This window comes from Lutra lutra, chromosome 1 (genome assembly GCF_902655055.1).
Source record: "Lutra lutra chromosome 1, mLutLut1.2, whole genome shotgun sequence".
Classification (NCBI taxonomy): Eukaryota; Metazoa; Chordata; class Mammalia; order Carnivora; family Mustelidae; genus Lutra; species Lutra lutra.
In genome coordinates, this window is record NC_062278.1 from 209,540,799 (window position 1) to 209,562,562 (window position 21,764).

The 21,764-nt window shown below is 47.7% G+C and overlaps 1 protein-coding gene across 4 annotated transcripts in view; it reads right to left on the minus strand.

Annotated features, from left to right (window-relative positions):
* PGPEP1 (pyroglutamyl-peptidase I) overlaps positions 1 to 21,764 on the minus strand; it is a 30,826-nt gene that overhangs the window by 6,622 nt on the left and 2,440 nt on the right. For 2 of the 4 annotated variants that reach the window (XR_007121877.1, XM_047697202.1), the window contains exons 3-4: positions 5,677 to 5,793; positions 1,808 to 2,040 (exon numbers count right to left, since the gene is read on the minus strand). Coding sequence is in view for 3 of the 4 variants with exons in the window: in XM_047697202.1 (XP_047553158.1) it covers positions 1,808 to 2,040; positions 5,677 to 5,793 (350 nt within the window). In the remaining variant the exon portion in view is untranslated. Of the gene's footprint in view, positions 1 to 1,807; positions 2,041 to 5,633; positions 5,794 to 19,169; positions 19,303 to 21,764 lie in introns of those variants that run through there. The other 2 variants (XM_047697214.1, XM_047697222.1) reach the window with 2 other exon arrangements.

Below are 21,764 nucleotides of genomic sequence, written 5' to 3' on the forward strand. Positions count from 1 at the left end.
TCGAGCCCCACATCGGGCTCTCTGCTCAGCAGGGAGCCTGCTTCCTCCTCTCTGTCTGCCTCTCTGCCTACTTGTAATCTCTGTCTGTCAAATAAATAAATAAAATCTTAAAAAAAAAAAAAAAGAGTTGCACACTCTACTGACTAAGCCGGCCAGGTGCCCTTCCTCATGATTTTCTTAATAACATTTTCTTTTCTCAGGCTGACTTTATTGTAAGAATACAGTACAGAACACATACAACCAACACAATGTGTATCAATCCACTGTTTATGTGAGCGGTAAGTTTCTGGTCAACAGCGGGCTATTAGTAGCTAAATTTGGGGGGTGGGGAGTCAAATGTTACACAATTTTCAATTACATAGGGGGATGGTCAGCACCCCTCCCCCCCACATTGTCCAAGGGTTGGTTGTCTATGGAAAGGTACAGGAGGTTTTACAATTAAGTCTCAGATCTAATAGAGGGATTGCTAGGGAGAAGGAGAGAAGGCGAGAGAATTTTTCACGATGGGAACATATGAGAAGATATTCTAGAATTATCTGTGCAATTCAGAATTAGTTTTAAAAACAGAATGGTGGTGAATTCGGTTATTCCATTCAGTCTACTGAATCTGTCACCTGCTACCTTTGGGCTGGAGAAGTATACAGAGTGCTGAGAAACAGAGACACTGGTGCTGACAGGACACAGAACAGAGAGGACTCAACTTGGTCTAGGGGGTTGAGGAGACCCCTCACCACCACCACCAAGAAGCCACCTGTTGGAGCTAAGGCCTGAAAGATGCCTTATCAAAGGGAGGATGAGTTCCCTCATCCTCCATTTGCTCATGGCCACAGCATGAACAAAGTCCCTGAGGCTCGAATGAGCGTGCTGTGTTGGAGCAACCAGAGGAGGCTGGTTGGTGGGACTGGCATGCAGTAGGGGCAGGGAGAGCAAAGGTAGATGAAGGGGGAGAGGTGGCAAGGGCCAAACCACACATGCCCTGTGGATGTTGGAGATAGGTTGGGATTTTATTCTAGGACACCATCTGATTTAAATGTGTAAAAGACTTGTAAGAGGCTATTTCTTCCTCAAACTGATGTTTACCCTGAACCTCAAGATGCGACCTTATTTGGATACAGGGGTCTTGCAGATATAATTAGTCAAGATGACATCCTGCCGGACTTGGGTGGGTCCTAAATCCAGCAACGGGGGTCCTCGTAAGCAGGCCATGCAAACACATGCACGCAGGGAAGAAGGCCATGCGGAGATGGAGGCAGAGATTGGGGTGACACAGCCCCAAGCCAAGGAACCCCCAGTGTTACCAACAGCCACCAAAAGCTGGGAACAGTCTCCCTCAGAGCCTCCAGAAGGAGTGAATGTTGCCAACAGAAGGATCTGGACTTTGGACTTGGCTTTGGACTTCTAGCCTCCAGAACTAGAAGAGCATGAATCTTGGTTGTCCTAAGAGACCAAGTTGATGGGCTTTGTCATGACAGCCACAGAAAACTACCACAAAAAACAAAATGCTTAGAGGGGGAGGACTGTCTGGGCCCAGGCAGAAGGGCAGGAGGACCACCAGAGAGGTGGCTGGGGTAGTGCCCACGCAGCAGACGCCAGGGCTTGGGTGAGGACACATGGGCAGACCCACACATCATGAGTCTTGGAAGCAGAATGAGTGGGACCTCTGGGAGCATATACTTAGCTCTGAGGCTCATGACTGGTGAGTGCTCAGCCCACAGAGGCCAAAGTCAACACACTTGGCTTGCCCATTGCTAGCCTGGGCCAGTAGACGAGGGAAACCACCACTCACACTCACCCCCAGGAGCCCTACCTTCCGGCATCCTGTGAGATGGTCACGGACACGTCCAGGCCCAGAGTAGTGACCCTCTTACAGACAGCGTCCATGTCGATGATGGAGTCAATGCTTTCTGGGCCGTCCTCCACGCAGCACTGGGAGCCGGGGCAGAAGCGACAGTTGTCCAGCCCCTTGTAGCCCTTGTTATGCCCGCACTTCTCCAGTGTGACCGTGGTCGCCATGCCTGACACCCCCACATGCACCACGAGCTGCAGACAGACGGGTAGGGCTTAACCGGGTTTGGCCATGAGACTGTGGGTCCCATCCCCCCTACCCCGGACCAAGATGATGACAGCATCCTCCCCGGGGCTCTGCCCAGGGTCACATTGTTTCTGGCCCCCGGCTGCAGGAAGAGACCATACGGTCATCTCACTGAAAGGTCTGCCCAGGAAACATGCCCGGATGTGCAACATGCCAGGATGTTCATTGCAGCTGTGTTACCCGAGCTGTTACCAGAAACCACCTCATTGGCCATTACCAGGGAGCTGGCTAATAAATTAGGAGCTACCAGGTAGCTGTTAATGTGCCAAAAGCAGTTTTTTTTTTTCTTTTTAAGATTTTATTTATTTATTTGAGACAGAGAGGGAGAGAGAGAGAGAGATAGCATGAGTGGCGGGAGGGGGAGAAGGAGAAGCAGACTCCCCACTGAGCAGGGAGCCCAATGTGGGGCTCGAACCCAAGACCCTGAGATTATGACCTGAGCTGAAGGCAGATGCTTAACCGACTGAGCCTCCCAGGTGCCCCCCAAAAGCAGTTCTGTAAGGAAGGATCTTCAAGACATATTGCCAAATACCAGAGACAAGGTGTAACCTCCAGGAATCTAACCTATGTTCCAAGAGGTCATAATCTGGGAATATAGCTAAGTGGCAGAGCATTTGACTGCAAAGAGGTAATAATCTGTCAGTTGTCACTTCAGAGTTTTTTCTAAAAATGAGAAAAAAAGAAACATGAAAACACTGGCAGGCTCAATAATGGAAAAACAGTTATATTCATTACTAAAAGTTGCCCAGCTGTTACAACGACGTCAGGGAGATAAGTTATTGAGCACTACATCTGAAACTAATGAAGTACTGTACGTTGGTTAATTGAATTGAATTTGGAAAACAAAACAAAAAGAAATAACGTAAGGGAGACTTTTTCATGACCTAGGTAATAAGATGCTCATGATAAAATATTTATAAAAGACAGAAGACCTCAAAGAATACAGTTGAATTTCAACTATTAATTGTGTATATGCTTACACACAGAAAGGGCAATACAAGTGTAAACATTTATATATGTAGACATTTAAAGTAGGGGCTGAGGAACATTCCAGGTGGCTGTGGTTGGGGGGCACGTGGCTAGTAGGCACTGAAAATGCGGCTGGTATGAACTGAGATGTGACATCAGTGTGGAACACACACCAGATTTTGGAGGCTGGGCACTACATACACAAGGAAACGTAAGATATCTCCATAATAACTCTTTTAAAGTTGATTATGGTCGAGATAATTTTTTAAATTTATATATATATATTTTTAATTTATATTTAAAAAAAAGATTTTATTTACTTATTTGACAGACAGAGATCACAAGTAGGCAGAAGAGAGAGGCAGAGAGAGGGGGGAAGCAGGCTCCCCACTGAGCAGAGAGGCGGGGCTCGATCTTAGGACCCTGAGAACATGACCTGAGCCAAAGGCAGTCACTTAACAACTGAGCCACCCAGGCGTCCCGACTGAAAATATTATTAAAATTTATTTCACCCATTTATTCTGACATTTTAAAAAGGTTCCTAGTGGGACATTTAAAGGGTCCTAGGGAATGGTGTTATAACATCTAGGGGGCCACGCTGGCGCAGAATGGAACTCTCTGGAGTTACAAAGTTCATTCACTGACTGGACGGCCCACACCTGGCGCTCCATAAACAGAATCAGGGAAAGTGAAAACAAAGCAGCAGCTGTAGTATAATGAGCCGAATGGTGATACTCCCCTCATACCAACCCTCCCTCCCCCCCAAAAAAGTCCCTGTTCCACTGCCAGGAAACCGTGACAGAGACCTTATTTGGAAAAAGGGTTTTTCACAGACGCAAAAAAGAAAAGGATCACGGGAGGAGACCCCCCTGCATTGTGTGGGTGGGCCCCAAATCCACTGACACGTGTCCTTCAGAGACGCAGGAAGAAGGAAAGGCAGAGACACGTGGGGAAGTCCGTGTGACAGCAGACACGGGAGAGACCCCGCTACAAGCCAAGGAACGTGGAGCCCCCAGAAGCTGGAGGAGACCAGGCGAGCAGGGGTGCCGCTGCTGAGGCCCGGATCGTGGACTTCTGGCCTCCGGGAATGGGAGAACCCATTTCTGCTGTTCTAAGTGTCTACAGCGTCTGCTACAGCAGACCCAGGAACCGCGTCCACGCGGACTGCTTTCAACAGCGCGTGCATATGGGCACCCGCGCGTGTGAGTGACAGCCGTAACCGTGGTGCCTGGTGACTCCCCAGGGCTGACTCTCTATGCGTGGAAATTTAAAAAAAAAAACAAAACACGTTCAGGGGTGCCTGGGTGGCTCAGTGGGTTAAAGTCTCTGCCTTTGTTTGGCTCAGGTCATGGTCCCGGGGTCCTGGGATCTGGCCCTGCATTGGGCTCTCTGCTCATGGGGGAGCCTGCTTCCCCCCTCTCTCTGCTCACCTGTGATCTCTGTCTGTCAAATAAATAAACAAAATCTTTAAAACGAAACATCAGTTTCATCCTTTAGGGTAATTTTGTTTGTTTGTTTGTTTAACTAGAAAGAGGCCAGACGGCACACACAGAGAGGAAAATGCCCACTCACAGAGGCTTCAGGGACATCTCACTAAGCCTCCAGGTCGCCTTCTACAAAGGGACGGATTCCATTTGAGACCCGACAGAAGAGCTCCTGAGGAAGGAGGTTTCCAGGGGTTGACCCTGGAAAATCCGCAAGGGCAGGCTAGCTGGGAAGCTGGGCAGGGCCCCCACAGGCCACCAGTACCTCACCCATCAGAGAGGCCAGCACCCCCCGCAACTTCCCTGGCAGCTTTCACTCCTGACTCCCTGGGGCTCTCCAAGTCCATTGTCGGGGCGGGGCCACATGTATCTGTGGTGGGAGGATGTAGCTCCTATCTTGTTTCCATTCCACCACATCTGGCAATAGCCAGTTCCCTGCCATCCTCATGCTCCCTTTGAGGAACCCCCAAATCCCCCTTCTCCTTCCACAAGGTTTGGAAGGAGGTGATGCCACTTCCTGGCCACCGAAGTAGGCATGTGACCAGGCCTCACAAATGAGAGCATTTCTTCCTTCCTCCAACCCCCCAGCCGTAGTGCTTGGCTCAGGGACTGGTGTGGGACCCAGGTGCACCAGTGAGAATCAACCATGGACTCTGGGAAATTACCAAAAGGAAGGTTGTTCTCCTTCGGCTGAGGGGCTCAGTTGGGAGGGTATCACCCAGCAGCCATCTGTCTTTGCCAAAGCAAAAATGAAGAGCAAAGCAAAGCTGAATGGCCAGGGGGGAATGGTGATAGCACTGGGAGAGTGCCTGGATCAAGCTATACCTGAAGCATACAAATGCTGGCATTTAAGCTGGGCTAAGGTGTGTTCTGACTGTCACATATAACCAAACATGTCATGACTGAAACTGACTGTCCAGTGGGACAGAGCTAGGCTCTGGGAGGTCCCAAATGTTTGCTCTCCTCCCTGACATCCATGGGTAACCCAGGAAAGTACAGCCCTTTTGGGGGACAAGGCCATGTCATCAGGCACATGAATGAAGCAGGAACAAAGCCACTAACAAATCATCCATGTGTGGGGTGCCCACCTGCGGGTCCTGATGAGGGAGCACCTGCCTTCGCCCCACTCACCTGTGGGCTGTGCTTCTCCCACAGGGCAGGGATGAGCCTCTGGACTGTCTGGTACTCGACGGGAATCTCATACACGTGCAGGTCCACACTGTCACCAAGCCCGAGCTTCTCCAGCTCCTGGAAGGGAGAGGAGATAAGAGTGTTGTGGCATTAGGCAAGGGCTGCAAGGTGAATGAGCTCCCAGGGGATACACTGACCCATCCACAGAAACCAGGTGGGGCTCCTGACTCAGTGGGCAGAGTAGAAGGGAAGGTGCAAGCACTGGTCTGCCCCAAAACTCCTCCCTCCCCCCACTTCCCCTCCCCCCAATCTCAAACTCTCTCCACATCTCTACGGGCAGCAGCATAACTCTGCAGTCTTGAGAGCTAAGCAGCCCAGTTTGAACGCTGTGTGACCTTGGGCAAGTTACTTAACCTCTCTGAGCCTCAGCTTCCTCATCCATAAAATCAGTCACAAGTACTTAATTCACAAGATAGCTATAAGAATTAAATGAACAAGTTCACATGAAGAATTCTAAGCCATGCCTGGCATATAGCAAGTGCTCAACTAATATTGGCTACCATTACCACATTTGTTTTTGCTGTTGTCATTATACTTTCCTCTTTGTTACACCTGTTAAGAATTATTATAGGGGTGCCTGGGTGGCTCAGTGGGTTAAAGCCTCTGCCTTCGGCTCAGGTCATGATCCCGGGGTCATGGGATCAAGCCCCGCATCGGGCTCTCTGCTCAGCAGGGAGCCTGCTTCCCTTCCTCTCTCTGCCTGCCTCTGCCTACTTGTGAGCTCTGTCAAATAAATAAATAAAATCTTAAAAAAAAAGGAATTATTTATAGGGGTGCCTGGGTGGCTCAGTGGGTTAAATCCTCTGTCTTCAGCTCAGGTCATGATCTCAGGGTCCTGGGATGGAGCCCCGCATCGAGCTCTCTGCTCAGCGGGGAGCCTGCTTCCTCCTCTCTCTCTGCCTGCTTCTCTGCCTACTTGTGATCTCTGTCAAATAAATTTAAAAAAATCTTTTTTTTTAAAGAGAATTATTGGGGCCCCTGGGTGGCTCAGTGGGTTAAGCCTCTGCCATCGGCTCAGGTCCTGATCCCAGGGTCCTGGGATCGAGCCCTGCATCGGGCTCTCTGCTCGGCAGGGAGCCTGCTTCCCCCTCTCTCTCTGCCTGCTTCTCTGCCTCCTCGTGATCTCTCTCTCTCTGTGTGTCAAATAAATAAATAAAATCTTTATTAAAAAAAGAAAAATAACCTCCTTATATTTAATAGGATTATTAAATTATTCTTTAAAAAAAAGAATTACTTATAGATCTGGTACTTGCTACATAGCAGGGTCTCAGTATGTGTTTACAGAGGGATCCACCTCCTTAGGGACCCTAAGGACCTTGAGCATGAGGTCAAGAAACATCACAAATTGTGCACAAAACTGGGTTACATGTGCCCCTTTCTGGGGGAAATACTGATGCTTTCTTTCCTTGGATTCTCCATGTGGTCCAGCAAGTGTCCTCCTCTTAACTCCCTGCGGGTAGAGCCTAGGACCAGGTCTCTTTCCCCAGACGGCCCAAGGCACAGTAGGAACAGTGATCCCTCCACTCCCAGGTCCCAGGGGCAGGGAGATGAAGGTTTTTGGCGATGAAGGTTTTGGCTCAACATGAAACGCTGAGTATTTTTCACAGTAAAATTAATACTCTGAATAACGATTATTGGCAGGATTGTCTCCTTTCATTCTCCAGTCTCATGTACTGGCTTGAAAATGCTACTGCTGGTGGATGTCATGGGAAGGTTCTACGGATGGGTCCCAGGCAAAGGCTTTTTTGCATGCACTTGGCCTCACTGAATTAATTCACTGCAGGTGAGTTCCCGCATCAACTTAAGTGGCTTCAGGATTTCTTTATCTGGTTGCCTTGACCTTGCTATCCACGCTGTCCCAACGCTATGCTCATTTGACCGTAGTGACTGGAGAGTAGCCAACACTTGGCAAGGCAGGCACCTCCTTATGGACAGATCATTCCAAATTGCTCCCCCAAGACAGTGCGTTAGGGTCACTTGGAGACAAGGACACCTGGAGGGTAGGTGGGATGACGTGTATGTGTGGGGGGAGTCTCAAACGCCAACACAGGGAACTGGGACCCCATTCTTGTCACAAAGCCCAATGATGTGCATGATCGGAAAGAGCCCAGCCCCCCAGGAAATCTCATGGCCAGACAGATGAGGGCGGGGGCAGACCTGCCCGCCCCCAAACACTGGTGCCCGGGTGGGCTGCAGACCGCTGCTGAGGCACGTGGCTGGGAGGCGAGGGGGGTGACATTGTCTGTGAAGTCAATTTCAAGACATTTAAAACACACATTAAGAGAAACTTTGTAAATGGTTTCATTTCTCTTATAATGACTTCTCTGTCATCAGTATTTTTACTCTTCATGTTCCCTTCTCATCTAAGCCTCACCTTCCTGGACTGTGCAGTGGGATCAGGGTGGACATTCTTTAAAGGGTGTGGGCACCTGGAGATGAAGTGGGCAAGGGGGCTTGTCAGTGAAACCCCTGAGAAGGCTTTACATCTGGGATCCCTGTTTCCATTTCCACCGATTCATAAACGCTCACTGGCTTGCTGCGTGCCATGGGCCTAGAGTGATGGTTTCAAATGACCACACAAGCAGGGAAAGACCCTCTTCTGCTCGAGCATTCTTCATAGTAAAGTGAATACTCCGAGTAATAATTATCAGTAGGGCTGTTTCATAGAACTCCCAGATCTCACTCAGTAATTTGAAAATGCTACCCCGGTGGCTATCAGAGAGATCCTCGGGTGGGATTTATGGGGTACCCCAAGTTTTTTTTAAATGAACATATAATGTATTATTTGCCCCAGGGGTACAGGTCTGTGAATCATCAGGCTTACACATTTCACAGCACTCACCATAGCACATACCCTCCCCAATGTCCATCAGCCAGCCACCCTGTCCCTCCCCCCACGACCCCCCAGCAACCCTGAGTTTGTTTCATGAGATTAAGAGTCTCTTATGGTTTGTCTCCCTCCTGATCCCATCTTGTTTCAGTTTGTCCTTCCCTGCCCCCCACAGTCCCCCGCTCTGCCTCTCAAATTCGTCATATCAGAGAGATCATATGATAATTGTCTTTCTCTGATTGACTTATTTTGCTCAGCGTTAATACCCTCTAGTTCCATCCATGTTGTTGCAAATGGCAAGATTTTGTTTTGATGGCTGCATAGTATTCCACTGTGTGTATGTATATATATTTATATATATCTCCAATCTTCTTTATCCGTTCATCTGTTGATGGACATCTAGGTTCTTTCCATAGTTTGGCTAGTGTGGACATTGCTGCTATAAACATTCGGGTGCACGAGCCCCTTCAGATCACTACGTTTGTATCTGTAGGGTAAATACCCAGTAGTGCGATTGCTGGGTTGTAGGGTAGCTCTATTTTCAACTTTTTGAGGAACCTCCATACTGTTTTCCAGAGTGGCTGCACCAGCTTGCGTTCCCACCAACAGTGTAGGAGGGTTTGGGGTACCCTAAGTTTTGTTTGGCAAATTGTTTTGGAGACCCAAGCCCCATGGTCTCCCACCCCACACTGCCCCAACCTCTTGCCTCCCAAGGCAGAATCAAAAATCACATTCCACCCTTCCCCAGCTCCCACTCTGTTTTTGCCTCCTGCCACATTCAGAATAAAAATCCTAACTCCCCACCACGGTCCATGAGGCCCTGTGGGAGCAGGACATCGCCAACTTCCTTGCCCTCCTCTCCCTTCATCCCCACTCCCTGGTTCACCTCCTCCAGCCTCCCCACATAGCCTCCCACACACCAGACTCACACCTGCCTCAGGACCTTTGCACTGGCTGTTCTCGCTGCGTGGGACACTCTTCCCCTCACTTTCTGGTCAGTGGACTCTCTCCTTAGCCTTCATGTCTCAGCCTCCTGAGAAGCACTTCTAGCCCCACAAGGTGTCCTTGCCCCAGGACAGGACATGCACACAGCAGGTGCTCGTGAATATTAGCTGAACAACTGACCAGCTCAAGCGTAGACTAGGCAAAATGTAGACCTAAGTGCCCACTTTCCTCAACTATAAATGTGGGTTTTAGACTAGCTGCTACATTGGACCCTCTCTTTTCTTTTCATCCATTCTTACATTCAAAAGTAGTTCCTGGGTTGCCAGGCTGGCTCAGTCAGAAGGGCATGTGACTCTTGATCTCAAGGTCATTAGTTTGAGCCCCCCCCACGCTGGGTGTAGATATTACTTGAACAACCTTTTAAAATAAATTTAAAAAGTAACTCCTCACTATGCACAATAAAGAAGAGACAGAGACAGCCCAAGCGCCCATCAGTGGATAAAAGCATAAATAAATAAAATGCAATCTAGCCACATGATTGAATATTATTCAGCCATGCAAAGGAATGGAGCCCTGATTCATGCTATGATGTGGACGAACCATGAAAACAGTGTACTGAGTGAAAGAATACAAAAGGCCACGCAGTGTATGATTTCATGTACATGAAATGTCCAGTACAGCCAAATCCATAGACACAGAAAGTAAACTAGTGGTTGTCAGGGGCTGGAGAAGGCAGGATAGGGAGTGGCTGCTGATGGAGATGGGATTTCCTTTGGGGTGACAGAAATGTTCTGGAACTGGATAGAGGTGGTGGTTGGACAACATTGTGAACGTACTAAATGCCATTGAATTGTTCATTTTTTTAAAAAGATTTTATTTATTTATTTGACAGACAGAGCTCACAAGTAGGCAGAGAGGCAGGCAGAGAGAAAGGAAGGGAAGCAGGCTCCCTGCTGAGCAGAGAGCCCGATGCGGGACTCGATCCCAGGACCCCGAGATCATGACCTGAGCCGAAGGCAGCGGCTTAACCCACTGAGCCACCCAGGCGCCCCTTGAATTGTTCATTTTAAAATGGTTACTTTTATGGTATGTAAATTTCATCTCAGTAAACAAAGAAAAGAGAGAAAAAAAAAAAGTAGCTCTTAACTGCACGGATGGTGGAAGGTAGGAGTCATAGCCTCCAGAGCCAGGTGACCACGTTTGTTCTTTCTTCCTACCACTCACTGGCTGGGTGACCTTGGGCAAGTCATTCACCTACTCTGTGCCTCAGTTTTCTCATCTGTAAATGGGATTAACAGCAGTACCCCTGTCACAGGGAGGAAAAATAAAACAATATACATAAAAGGCATAGTGCCTAAAAATGGCTCCAAAGATGTTAACTTAAACTATATTTTAAAACATGCATGTGCTTCCTTTAAAAAGAAAAAAATCAAAGAAATTTCTTCTGCCTAAAATGGAACCTCAGGAATCAGATTTTCATGCCCCTCGCCCCCGATCTGGAACAACTGGGGAAAAAAATAGACAAAGTGTGTAAAATAACACTTTTCTGACCTTGAGGAGTTAAAGCTGGGGTTCTAGAAAGGGTAAGAAGGCTACAGTTTGCAGAGTGGAGTTCTGGAAAGAAGACAGCTGAGGGGAAGGGGAGGGAAGAGCTCAGTAATGCGGAGATCTGTTGAGGGTCTGAGAACTAATGGGCATATATAGGTGCGAGACCAGGGACAGAGCCACTTGAAAGCAGCAGAGGGAAAAACCCTCAAGTTCACACAGGGTGTAAATACTTCGTGTTCCTCCCAGCCAGAGTGGAAAAACTTCCTAAGGAAGGGGGGGGGGGGAATTTAGCCCTAGAATAAAGGACTATTCTGGTCCTGCCTCGCAAAACTTAACAGCAAGGAAAAAAAAAAAAAAACTTAACAGCAAGGCTGGAAAGGATCAAACTATTTCCAGCAACTTAATTGTATCCCAGAACAAAGCTCAAGAACACGCAGAGGAAATTTAAAAGTATCCGGCGGGCCACAAGGTAAAATCCACTAGGTCTGGCATTAAACCGAAACTCACCAGACAAGCAAAGAAGCAAAAAATTATGACCCATAATGAGGAGAAAAATCAATTACTAGAAACACGCCCAGAAACAACAGAGATGCTAGAAATAATTAATATTTAAAGACATTAAAGCAGGGGCGCCTGGGTGGCTCAGTGGGTTAAAGCCTCTGCCTTCCCCTCAGGTCATGATCTCAGGGTCCTGGGATCTAGCCCCACATCGGGCTCTCTGCTCAGCAGGGAGCCTGCTTCCTCTTCTCTCTCTGCCTGCCTCTCTGCCTACTTGTGATCTCTGTCTGTTAAATAAATAAATAAAATCTTAAAAAAAAAAGCAGCATATTTAAAAAATCCATACAGATCAAGTCTGAAGCCCCCCCAGTCTAGATCTCACCCCCAGACTTCATCCGTAAGCACTGTAAACAGCATACACACCTGTCAGACCTGAGAAAACACAGTATTCTTTGTACATCAACTGTATCCTTCAGCTTGTTTTCTCTACTCAGTCATCCGTTGAAGAGGTCTAGCTAGATTGTTACATGTAGATCTCTTTCCTTCCCTTTTCCCTGGAGCCCAGTACTCCATCTCAGACATGAGCTGCTGTGGATTTAAGTATTTTGCTACACTGGAATATTTAAGTGGCTTCCAAGTTTACGCAATTACAAGCCATGCCACCGCGAACATCCTGTGTACATTTCTTGCATCTGTGTGTGAGGCATCAATGCTAATAAGAAGTGGCCTGGGGATGCCTGGGTGGCTCAGTCAGTTAAGCGTCTGCCTTTGGCTTGCATCATGATCCCAGCGTCCTGGGATCGAATCCCATGTCAGGCTCCCTGCTCTATGGGGCCTGCTTCTTCCTCTGCTTCTGCCCCTCTCCCTCTCTCTCTCTGTCTCTCTTGAATAAATAAATAAAAATCTTTGGGGTAAAAAAAAAAAATTGGAGGTTATGTGCGTAAACTCCAGGGTTTTGATACAGAAATGGGTACAGGTAAGGGTGTGTGTGTGTGTGTGTGTGTGTGAGAGAGAGAGAGAGAGAGAGTGTGTGTGTGTGTGAGTGTGTGTGAGTGTTTTCCACCTCTGCCTCCTGACAGAACTCAAGAGGTAATGACACCCCAGTAGCACACCCAGTGAGCACACCCAGCTCCCAGCTCCTGGTTTTTAAAAGTTATTACCAAAGACAAAAATGAAGGCTTTATGTTAAAATTGCTAATTTCAAGGCCGCAGCTGGGAAAGAACATGGGTGAACCTGGAGTTCCCATAGGACCTATCTGTTCCCTTCCGAGGCATATGTATACCCAAGAGAAATGAAAGCCTACGTCCACACAAAAACGTGTATGTGAATGTCCATAGCAGCACCGTTCACAACAACCGGAAGGTGGAAAGAGCCCAAATATCCATCAGGGAATGAATGGCTAGTCAAAATGCGGTATGTCCATACAATGGAATATTACTCGGCCATAAAAAGGAATGAAGCTTGGACACATACACACTACAGCGTGGACAAGGCTTGAAAACATGACACTGAGTGAAAGACGCCAGACATAAAAGGCTGCATGTCGTATGATTCCACAGAAAATGTCCAGAACCGGCAAATCCATAGAGACAGAACATAAATTAGTCATTACCAGGCACGGGGTGGAAAGGAGGAATGGGGAGTGACAGTTAATGGCATGGGGTTTCTTTCTGGAGTGATGAAAATGTTCTAGAATTAGATTAGTGGTGATGGCTGTACAATTCTGCGAATATACTTTTAAAAAAACCCACAAAATTATTTATTCCAAAATGGTGAATTTTATGGTATGTGATTATATTTCAATTAGATTATATTTTGGTTTTTATTTAATTTTTTAAAGATTTTATTCATTCAAGAGAGAAGATGAGACAGAAAGATTCTCAAGCAGACTCCATGCTGAGCAGCGAGCCTGGTGTGGGGCTTGATGTCACAACCTTGAGATCACGTCCTGAGCCGAAACCAAGGGTCAATGGCTTAATCCACTGAGCCATGCAAGCACCCCCTCTTTTTTTTTTTTTTTAATGACATGAAGCACCTGATATCCAACACTTAGGTAGAAACCAGAAAGAAAAAAAAGAAAGGGATGCCTCGTAAATGGAGTGAAGAGCCTGGATGGGATCATGGAACAGAAGAAGGACATTGAGGAGAAAAATCCATGAAACCTGAATAAAGTCTAGACTTTAGTTTTAGTAATGGAGCAGCATCGGGTTCTTCATTTTGCGAAATGTAGTAGTTATGAGAGATGCTAACACTAGGGGAGATCAAGTGAGGCACAGACAAGAACTCTTTGTATTCTCTTTGTAATCTTTCTAAATTCTTAAATTCATCTCTAAAATTATTCTGAAGTAAAGCTGATTTACAAAAAGTGAGCCTAGGACCAAAGAAAGAAAGATGTGCACAGAAGAAGATGGGAACACAGCAAAAGGACACGGGAGCCAGCTGGAAGGGGCTGCCATGAGCCAAGTCTGGGACAATTTGAACATCAAAATAAGGACAGTAAGCGATTGTCACATATTGAGGACAGTAAGTGTCCATGAGTCTACACGGATACAAATAGACTCCTACAGCAAAGACCATTAAAAAGTGTCAAAGGAAAGATGGAATTAGAGGCGCCTGGGTGGCTCAGTGGGTTAAAGCCTCTGCCTTTGGCTCAGGTCATGATCTCAGGGTCCTGGGATCGAGCCCCTCATCGGGCTCTCTGCTCAGCAGGGAGCCTGCTTCCCCCTCTCTCTCTCTGACTGCCTCTCTGCCTACTTGTGATCTGTCAAATAAATAAAGAAAAGAAAAGGAAAGAAAAGAAAAGAAAAGAAAAAGATGGGACTAGAAAACTACCATTTGGTAATCATCAACTAAAATATAACAGATTCAGGGGTGCCTGGGTGGCTCAGTGGGTTAAAGCCTCTGCCTTTGGCTCAGGTCATGATCTCAGGGTCTTGGAATTGAGCCCCACATCGGGCTCTCTGCTCAGCAGGGAGCCTGCTTCCTCCTCTCTCTCTGCCTGCTTCTCTGCCTACTTGTGATCTCTGTCTGTCAAATAAATAAATAAAATCTTAAAAAAAATAAAATATAACAGATTCAGGCAAGACTCAGCAAGAGATGCTAAAAGGAGTGTGGGGAAGTCTAAAGAAGTATGTATGGTACAAAGTATCACACGACAGGATACTTTTCAATTACAAAGCACAAGAAGAGAAAACTACCAGATCTCATCTTTTGTAGCAAGTGATCAAGGGCAACAACACCGCAATACTTCAAACTCTGATGCCTCCTGATACAATGCACCAAGAAAGACACAACACTTCTGTGGGATTCCTGCCAAAACCAACAGCCTCAGTGTAATCACAAGGAAACATCAAACCATCCATCCTGAAAGACACGACCAAGGAGTGAGCAGTTCCCAGCAAACCTCGTCATGTTTGACACAAAGACAGACTGAGGAAACTTCCAGATTACAGTGGATTAAAGAGATAAACAACTGAACACAACATATGATAGAATTTTCTTTATCATTAATAAATTAATGATCAAATGATGCACTAGTAATTAATCATTTATTAATAATTAATTAAGTATTAATGATTTAGTAATAAATATTAAATAGGTGTTGGTAAAATCTGAAGAAGACCTGTAGATTCTAGAATTGTATCTATGTTAAATGAGTCTGATTTTAATCACTGTGCTGAGCCTGTGCTTTAGGAAAAACACAATGAATTATTTAGGGAGACAAGGGGTATCATGTCTGTGGGGCGTCTGGTTGGCTCAGTCGTTGGGCGTCTGCCTTCGACTCAGGTCCTGATCCCAGCGTCCTGGGATTGAGCCCCATGTTGGACTGCCTGCTCAGTGGGGAGCCTGCTTCTCCCTCTCCCTCTGCCCCTGCCTGTGTTCCCTCTCTCACTGTATCTCTGTCAAATAAATAAATAAATAAATAAATAAATAAATAAATAAATAAATAAATAAAATCTTTAATTAAAGAAAAAGGGAGGGTATCATGTCTGCAATTGACCTTTAAGTGATTCAGAACAGGGGCACCTGGCTGGCTCAGATGGTTAAGCCTCTGCCTTCAGCTCAGGTCATGATCCCAGGGTTCTAGGATCGAGCCCCCCATCTGGCTCTTTGCTCAGCAGGAAGCCTGCTTCTTCCTCACTCTCTGCCTGCAGCTCCGCTTGTTCGTGCTCTCTCTTTCTCTCTCTCACTGTCAAATATAAACACTTAAAAAAAAAAGAAAGAAAAAAAAAGAAATAAATGACTCAGAACAGGGGTGCCTGACTGGCTTGGTGGGTGGAGCATGTGGGTCTTGATCTTAGGGTCATGAATTCGAGCCCCACACTGGGTGTAGAGACTGCATAAATAAATAAACCTAAATAGATAGATAAATGAATGAATGAATGAATGAATGAATGAATGAATAAATGACTCAGAACAGGGCAATTCCTCAAACAATTAGACATTATTATAATATGATCCAGCAATTCCGTTTCTGTGTGTATATTCCCAAGAATTGAAAGCAGCCTCTTGGGGCGCCTGGGTGGCTCAGGGGGTTAAAGCCTCTGCCTTCGGCTCAGGTCATGATCTCAAGGTCCTGGGATGGAGCCCCATATCGTATGGGGCTCTCTGCTCAGCAGGGAGCCTGCTTCCTCCTCTCTCTCTGCCTGCCTCTCTGCCTCCTTGTGATCTCTGTCAAATAAATAAATAAAATCTTCAAAAAAAAAAAAGAAAGCAGCCTCTTAACGAAATATTTGTATGCCCATGTTCGCAGCAGTGCTCGTCACTATAGCTACGATATGGAAGCCACGCAGGTGTCTATCAGGGGATACACGGGGATAAGCAAAAGGTGGTATAGCCACGCGGTGGCATATTATTCAGTCTTAAAAAAGGAAAAAAATTCTGACTGAGGCTACATCGTGGATGAACCTTGAGGACAGTATGCTGCCTGAAATTAGCCAGTCGCAAGAGGACAAACACTGTATGGTTCCACTGATAGGAGTCCCGAGAGTTGCCAAATTCATTACCGACAGAACATAGAAGGGAGGGGCTGGGGCTGAGGGAGGGCAACGGGGAAGTCAGTGTTTAATGCGGACCGAGCTTCAGTGTGGGAAGATGCGAAAGTTCTGGAGAGGGATCATGGTGACAGGGGCACACCAGTGTGAATGTGTTCAATGCTGCTGGACTGTACACTTAAAGATGATTAAGATGGTAAATGTTATGTTATATATATTTTACCACAATAAAATAAGATGACTTGGAAGTAAAAAAAAAAATTTTTTTTTACATTATACATATCTATTTACCTCATTTATCCCTAGAGAAAGAGCAAATGTAATACAATGCTAATATTTGAGGAAATCTGGTTACGGAAGGACTACTTCTCTGCTCTCTTCTTATAACTGGTCAAAATTGTTCTTTCAGTGGAATGAGAAGAAAGACAGTTGCTTCTTCTGCCCCCAGGGCTGGGAGAGCCTCCAGCAAAGACTTTTATCTTGGTATGAGGTTGATAATCTGTCTACCTTGACCTGCTCTCACCACGATTCCACTCTTTCTGTCTCTCCCCCTACCACCCTTTTATTTTACTGTGGCCCTGGCAGACCTTTCTGGCAAGTGAAAATATGTTAAAAAGCCAGGAATTAAAAGAATCCATCTCCTGGACTTACACTGAGGACTTCAACGGATCGCCTTTACTTGTTTGGGTCCAGCTGGGGAGCTGTCCCCAGTTAAGCCACGGACCAGGCCACCCACAAGCCCAGGCACTGTACTTCGTGAAACTACCTCTGTGCACAGGGGGACTCAGGATGCCAGCTCAATCAGTGACCAACCCAAGACACCTCTGGGGCACGGTAACCACACATGCCCCCACCCCAGGTCACTATGACACGTGATGTGCTGGGGTCCCTGGGTGGCTCAGTCGTTAAGCGTCTGCCTTCGGCTCAGGTCATGATCCCAGGGTCCTGGGATGGAGCCCCCATCGGGCTCTCTGCTCAGCGGGGAGCCTGCTTCCCCCTTTGTCTGCTGCTCCCCCTGCTTGTGCTCACTCTCTCTCTCTGTCAATAAATAAATAAAATTTTAAAACAACAACAACAAAAAAAAAGACATGTGATATGCCAAGGCTGGATGCCTGGCTTGGAAAGGCAAACCCTCCCACAATCCTCTCTGCCTGGCAGGATGGGCAGTCCAATGGCGCTGAGCCACCTCACTTGCCCGGAGTGACTTAATGGCTGTCCCCACTGGGTGATATTTCTTTGAGCATTAGTGGGATGGCCACACGCCCACATCAGTTCTCAGTAGTAGGAAATGAGCTGACATCACCAGGAGATCACAGACTGAGTCACCTTCTTTTTCCAACTTTTTTTTTTTACACGTAGTCTCCACGCTTCATTTGGGGCTTGAATTCCTGAATCTGAGATCAAGAGTCACATGTCCTACTGACAAGGCCAGCCAGGTGCCCTATGAGTCACCTTCTCATCCTAAACTTTGCTCCTCATGTCCTCTGGGCCCTCAGCTATGCTCCCCTCACCAGGAGAAAAAAATCTAAACTAAGAAAACTGCCACCATACGGGCGCCTGGGTGGTTCCATGAGTTAAGCATCTGCCTTCCGCTCAGGTCATGATCCCAGGGGCTCCCTGCTCATCGGGGAGCGTGTTTCCCCCTCTCTTTCTCGCTTTCTCTGTTACTCTCTCTCTCTCAAATAAATAAATTAAAATCTTAAGGAAAAAAACAAAATGAAACAGCCTCCAAAAATATACACCAGCACCACCCACCCCTGCGCTACCTCCCGCCCACAGCATCCCCACAGTGAGGCAAACCACCTGTTCATCAAACACCCGGAGAGGAGTGTCTCTGTTCATTATGGAAGCCCCCCCCCCCCCCCGCACCCAGTGCCAATGGGAGTGGGAGTAGGGCGTCAGAAGGGAAAAGAGCCAGCTGCCCCTCCCACCCCAATTCAGGCTAAGCAAGTAGGATCCGGCACCTGGGGGGACACAGACTCCATGCCCGCCTGTTCACTGGCAGCTTGAGACCAGTCAAACTCCTCTAAGATGACCGAGGTCAGGAGAGCAGCTGCCTCCCAGGCAGGGTCGGGAATGTTGGGGAAGCCGGGGTGGGAAGGGAACATTCCAGGTTGATGGAATCGTTCACTATCTTCATTGAAGTAGAAGGGACGTGGATAGAAATACTCTTCCCCGCAATGACAGGGGTATGGAGACCTGTCAGTATCACTTTATGCAAATTGCTTCCCAATTTTAAACCAGGCAATGGAGGGGAAGGAGCAAGCTATAAAAGTTCAGGGGGAGTTATCAGAAATGGGTGGTCTGTAATCTAGCTGAACTCTTGCCTCTGGACACTTTCTGATCCAAGAGAGCGGGGCGGTTCTCCTGCGGGAGGAGGCGGGTGGCAGCATCCCCCACGACACTGCAGCGAGCGCACCACAGCAAGCACAGCCGCCAGGCACACACACCATGAAAGGAACAGGGCTCACACGCCCCCAGACGGCCCATTGTCTACACCCCAGTCTACCTGACAAGACCCCGCCGCAAGGCCACATCTGACCGATTCCCTTGACCCCACAACAAAGACCCCCTTTGTTCCCTGGTTAATATCCTTAGCAGGTCTGTCTAGACTCACTGTGGCAGTAATTGTCCCGTGATGTCACCAGGACCTGTGACCCAGCTCCTCCTCGCTGTGCTTGGGCAGGGAACACTCCGGACGGCCAAACAAGGGGGTCCCGGCCCTTGACACCCACCTGAGCCTCCTAGGAAAAGAGAGACCTGCAGCCAGCGTCCCATATCCACCACCCTAGACCTAAAGGAAGACAGGACGCTCCAAAAACGAAGTCCGTCCTGTGCGAGGTGCTTAGGGGCAGTGCCATACTGGGGAACGAGGAAAAGGGGGTACACTCTGTCTCCACACTCCCACCTCCCCAGTGTAGCTGGTGGGAGACAATTCATTCTGCACTAGAGCACAAGTTCACGCAAGGTGTGAAGAAGGAAGGTTAGATGAGTGAGGGACCAAGGAGGCGGGAGGGCCAGGGGAGAGAGGAGACAGTGACAGAGACACAGAGAGATGGAAGGAGAGAGAGATGGAGACATAAGGGGAGAGAGACACGAAAAGAGAGAAACTGAGACCCACAGAAAGACCAAACGAAACTGAAAGAGGGGGACACAAGGGGAGAGAGACAGAGAGATGGAGAGTGCTACGGAGACATAAGGGGAGAGAGGGAGAGACCGGAGGGAGGCTCAGAGAGACAGAGACAGAAAGACAGATAGAGAAGGGGAGAAAAAAGAGAAATTAGTGGGTCCCTGAGAGAGGAGGCGTTCCTTCTACAGGGGACAGCTTGGGCTTCTGAAAAATCCATGGGGACAGGAAGTTAACTCCTGCTCACTCTGGGAAACAAAACTCCCATCTTCAGCTTGAGGCGATCACTGTGAACTGCCACCTGATCTCATGTCTGGATCTCACCAAGAACACTCCAATCCATATTTTCCTGAGGGACAGATTGGACCCATCCAACTGGATGCCTTTTCATGCGCAAGTCTGTTTCATCCAGGTCAACTAAAACACACCAAGGGCAGCTCCCAGCAACCCCACAGACAGATCCCGCACACACTGTGCTTTGCGGAAGGCGACGGACCCAAGCACAACTCCGTTGACATCAAGTTCTAGAACAGGTGACACCCACGTGGCAGAAAAAAAAAAGAGAGAGAAAGTCAGCAGAGATGTTTACACCCGGGGGGAAATAGCTAAGAAGGGCCACAAGGCGGTTCTGTGATGAGAAAGGGGCTAGGAATGTTCTAGATCTTGATCCAGATGCCAGTAGCACGGAGGTGCACATGCGTGAAATTTCATGGAGTTACATGAGGCAATCACTCAGCGTATGTATGTGCAACTCTAGCTTTTGGTTTTGGTTTTGGTTTTAAGGGGAACAATCACATCTTGGGAAAGTTGGTGTCTTTTTTTTTTTTTTTTAATCCATGGAATGGTAGAGAATCCTCTCTTATTGTCTCACAGGCTTGAGGTAGAAAATGGAAAGTCTTCCAGAGGCAAGGTCTGGCAAGATGGGCAACCAAAATATCAGGGGCATTTCCCCTCCAGCAGCAGAATGAAAAAGCTGCCATCCTCCACCATCCGCATCCCAAAGCTCAGAGGGATTTCCAAAGATTGTTTAATTGATTTTTCTCCTATTTAGATGCAGATCATAGTGTCTGGGGCCCAGGAATTCAGACACACGGCTTTGTGTCCACTCAGCCCCGTGAAGGCTCCTGTCTGAAACTCGCACAAAGCCAGACACACAACGTCTTCAGAAACACGCTGTTTCCTTTTTGTCTGGGGCTCCAGGGAGAGGGTACGACGAGCAGAGCCTGGGACACGCTCCCATCTGCAGGGTCCTGGGGACCCTGTCCCTCTGTCCTGCTCACAAAGTGGGGTGAAATGTTTTTTAATAAAAAAAAGAAAAGCGGCCAAGATTTTAGGTCTCTACTTGGGGTGATGTAAAAAAGTGCGGGGGGGGGGCAAAACTAGGGGTGGACACATGGAGGTTTCAACTTGGATTTTTCTCCAAATTCAGGGCTCTGGCGTGAAAAGCAGGGGATGCTTTAAATCAAGCAGCTAATGGGCTAGGATTAACATGAGTTTGGCTCTGGTCTCCGCAGACCTGATTTATATAAGAAGAAAATGGTTCTCTCTTTCTCTCTCCCCATTGTTCCCGTCTGTCTCTCCAAATGCCCCATCTGACAAAGAAAGTGGAAGGCTTACAGGCTGACAACCTGCTCAGGACAGTGGGAAAGATACCCCTACCCCCCAATCAGCAGCCTTCTCCCACAACTGCTGGGAGGCAACAGTGAGGGTCACTACAAGGCTAATACAACCCCCCAACATCCCTGCCTGGTCCCCCCCAAACCTGGCTGGGGCAGGGGACACTTTTGAGTCACTGCCACTCCAGTTTCCTGACTGTGTGACCTCAGATAACTCCCCGGGGGGCCCCGGTTGCCCAGTCAGGAACGTGGGCACAAGAATGAGTACACCCAACCATGCAAAGGTTGTGAGGGAAATTCAGAGTGCTTCGTACACAGCAAGCCAACAAATGTGGTTATACTGGTCACCATCTGGAAAAGTGTGGATATCAGACTTAAATGTTTTGAAGGAAGCTTCAAGGGACCCATTCTCCTTCGTAGGCTCCTTCCTCTCTTTGGTGCCATATATTTCCATGGGGAGCCCAGCCCT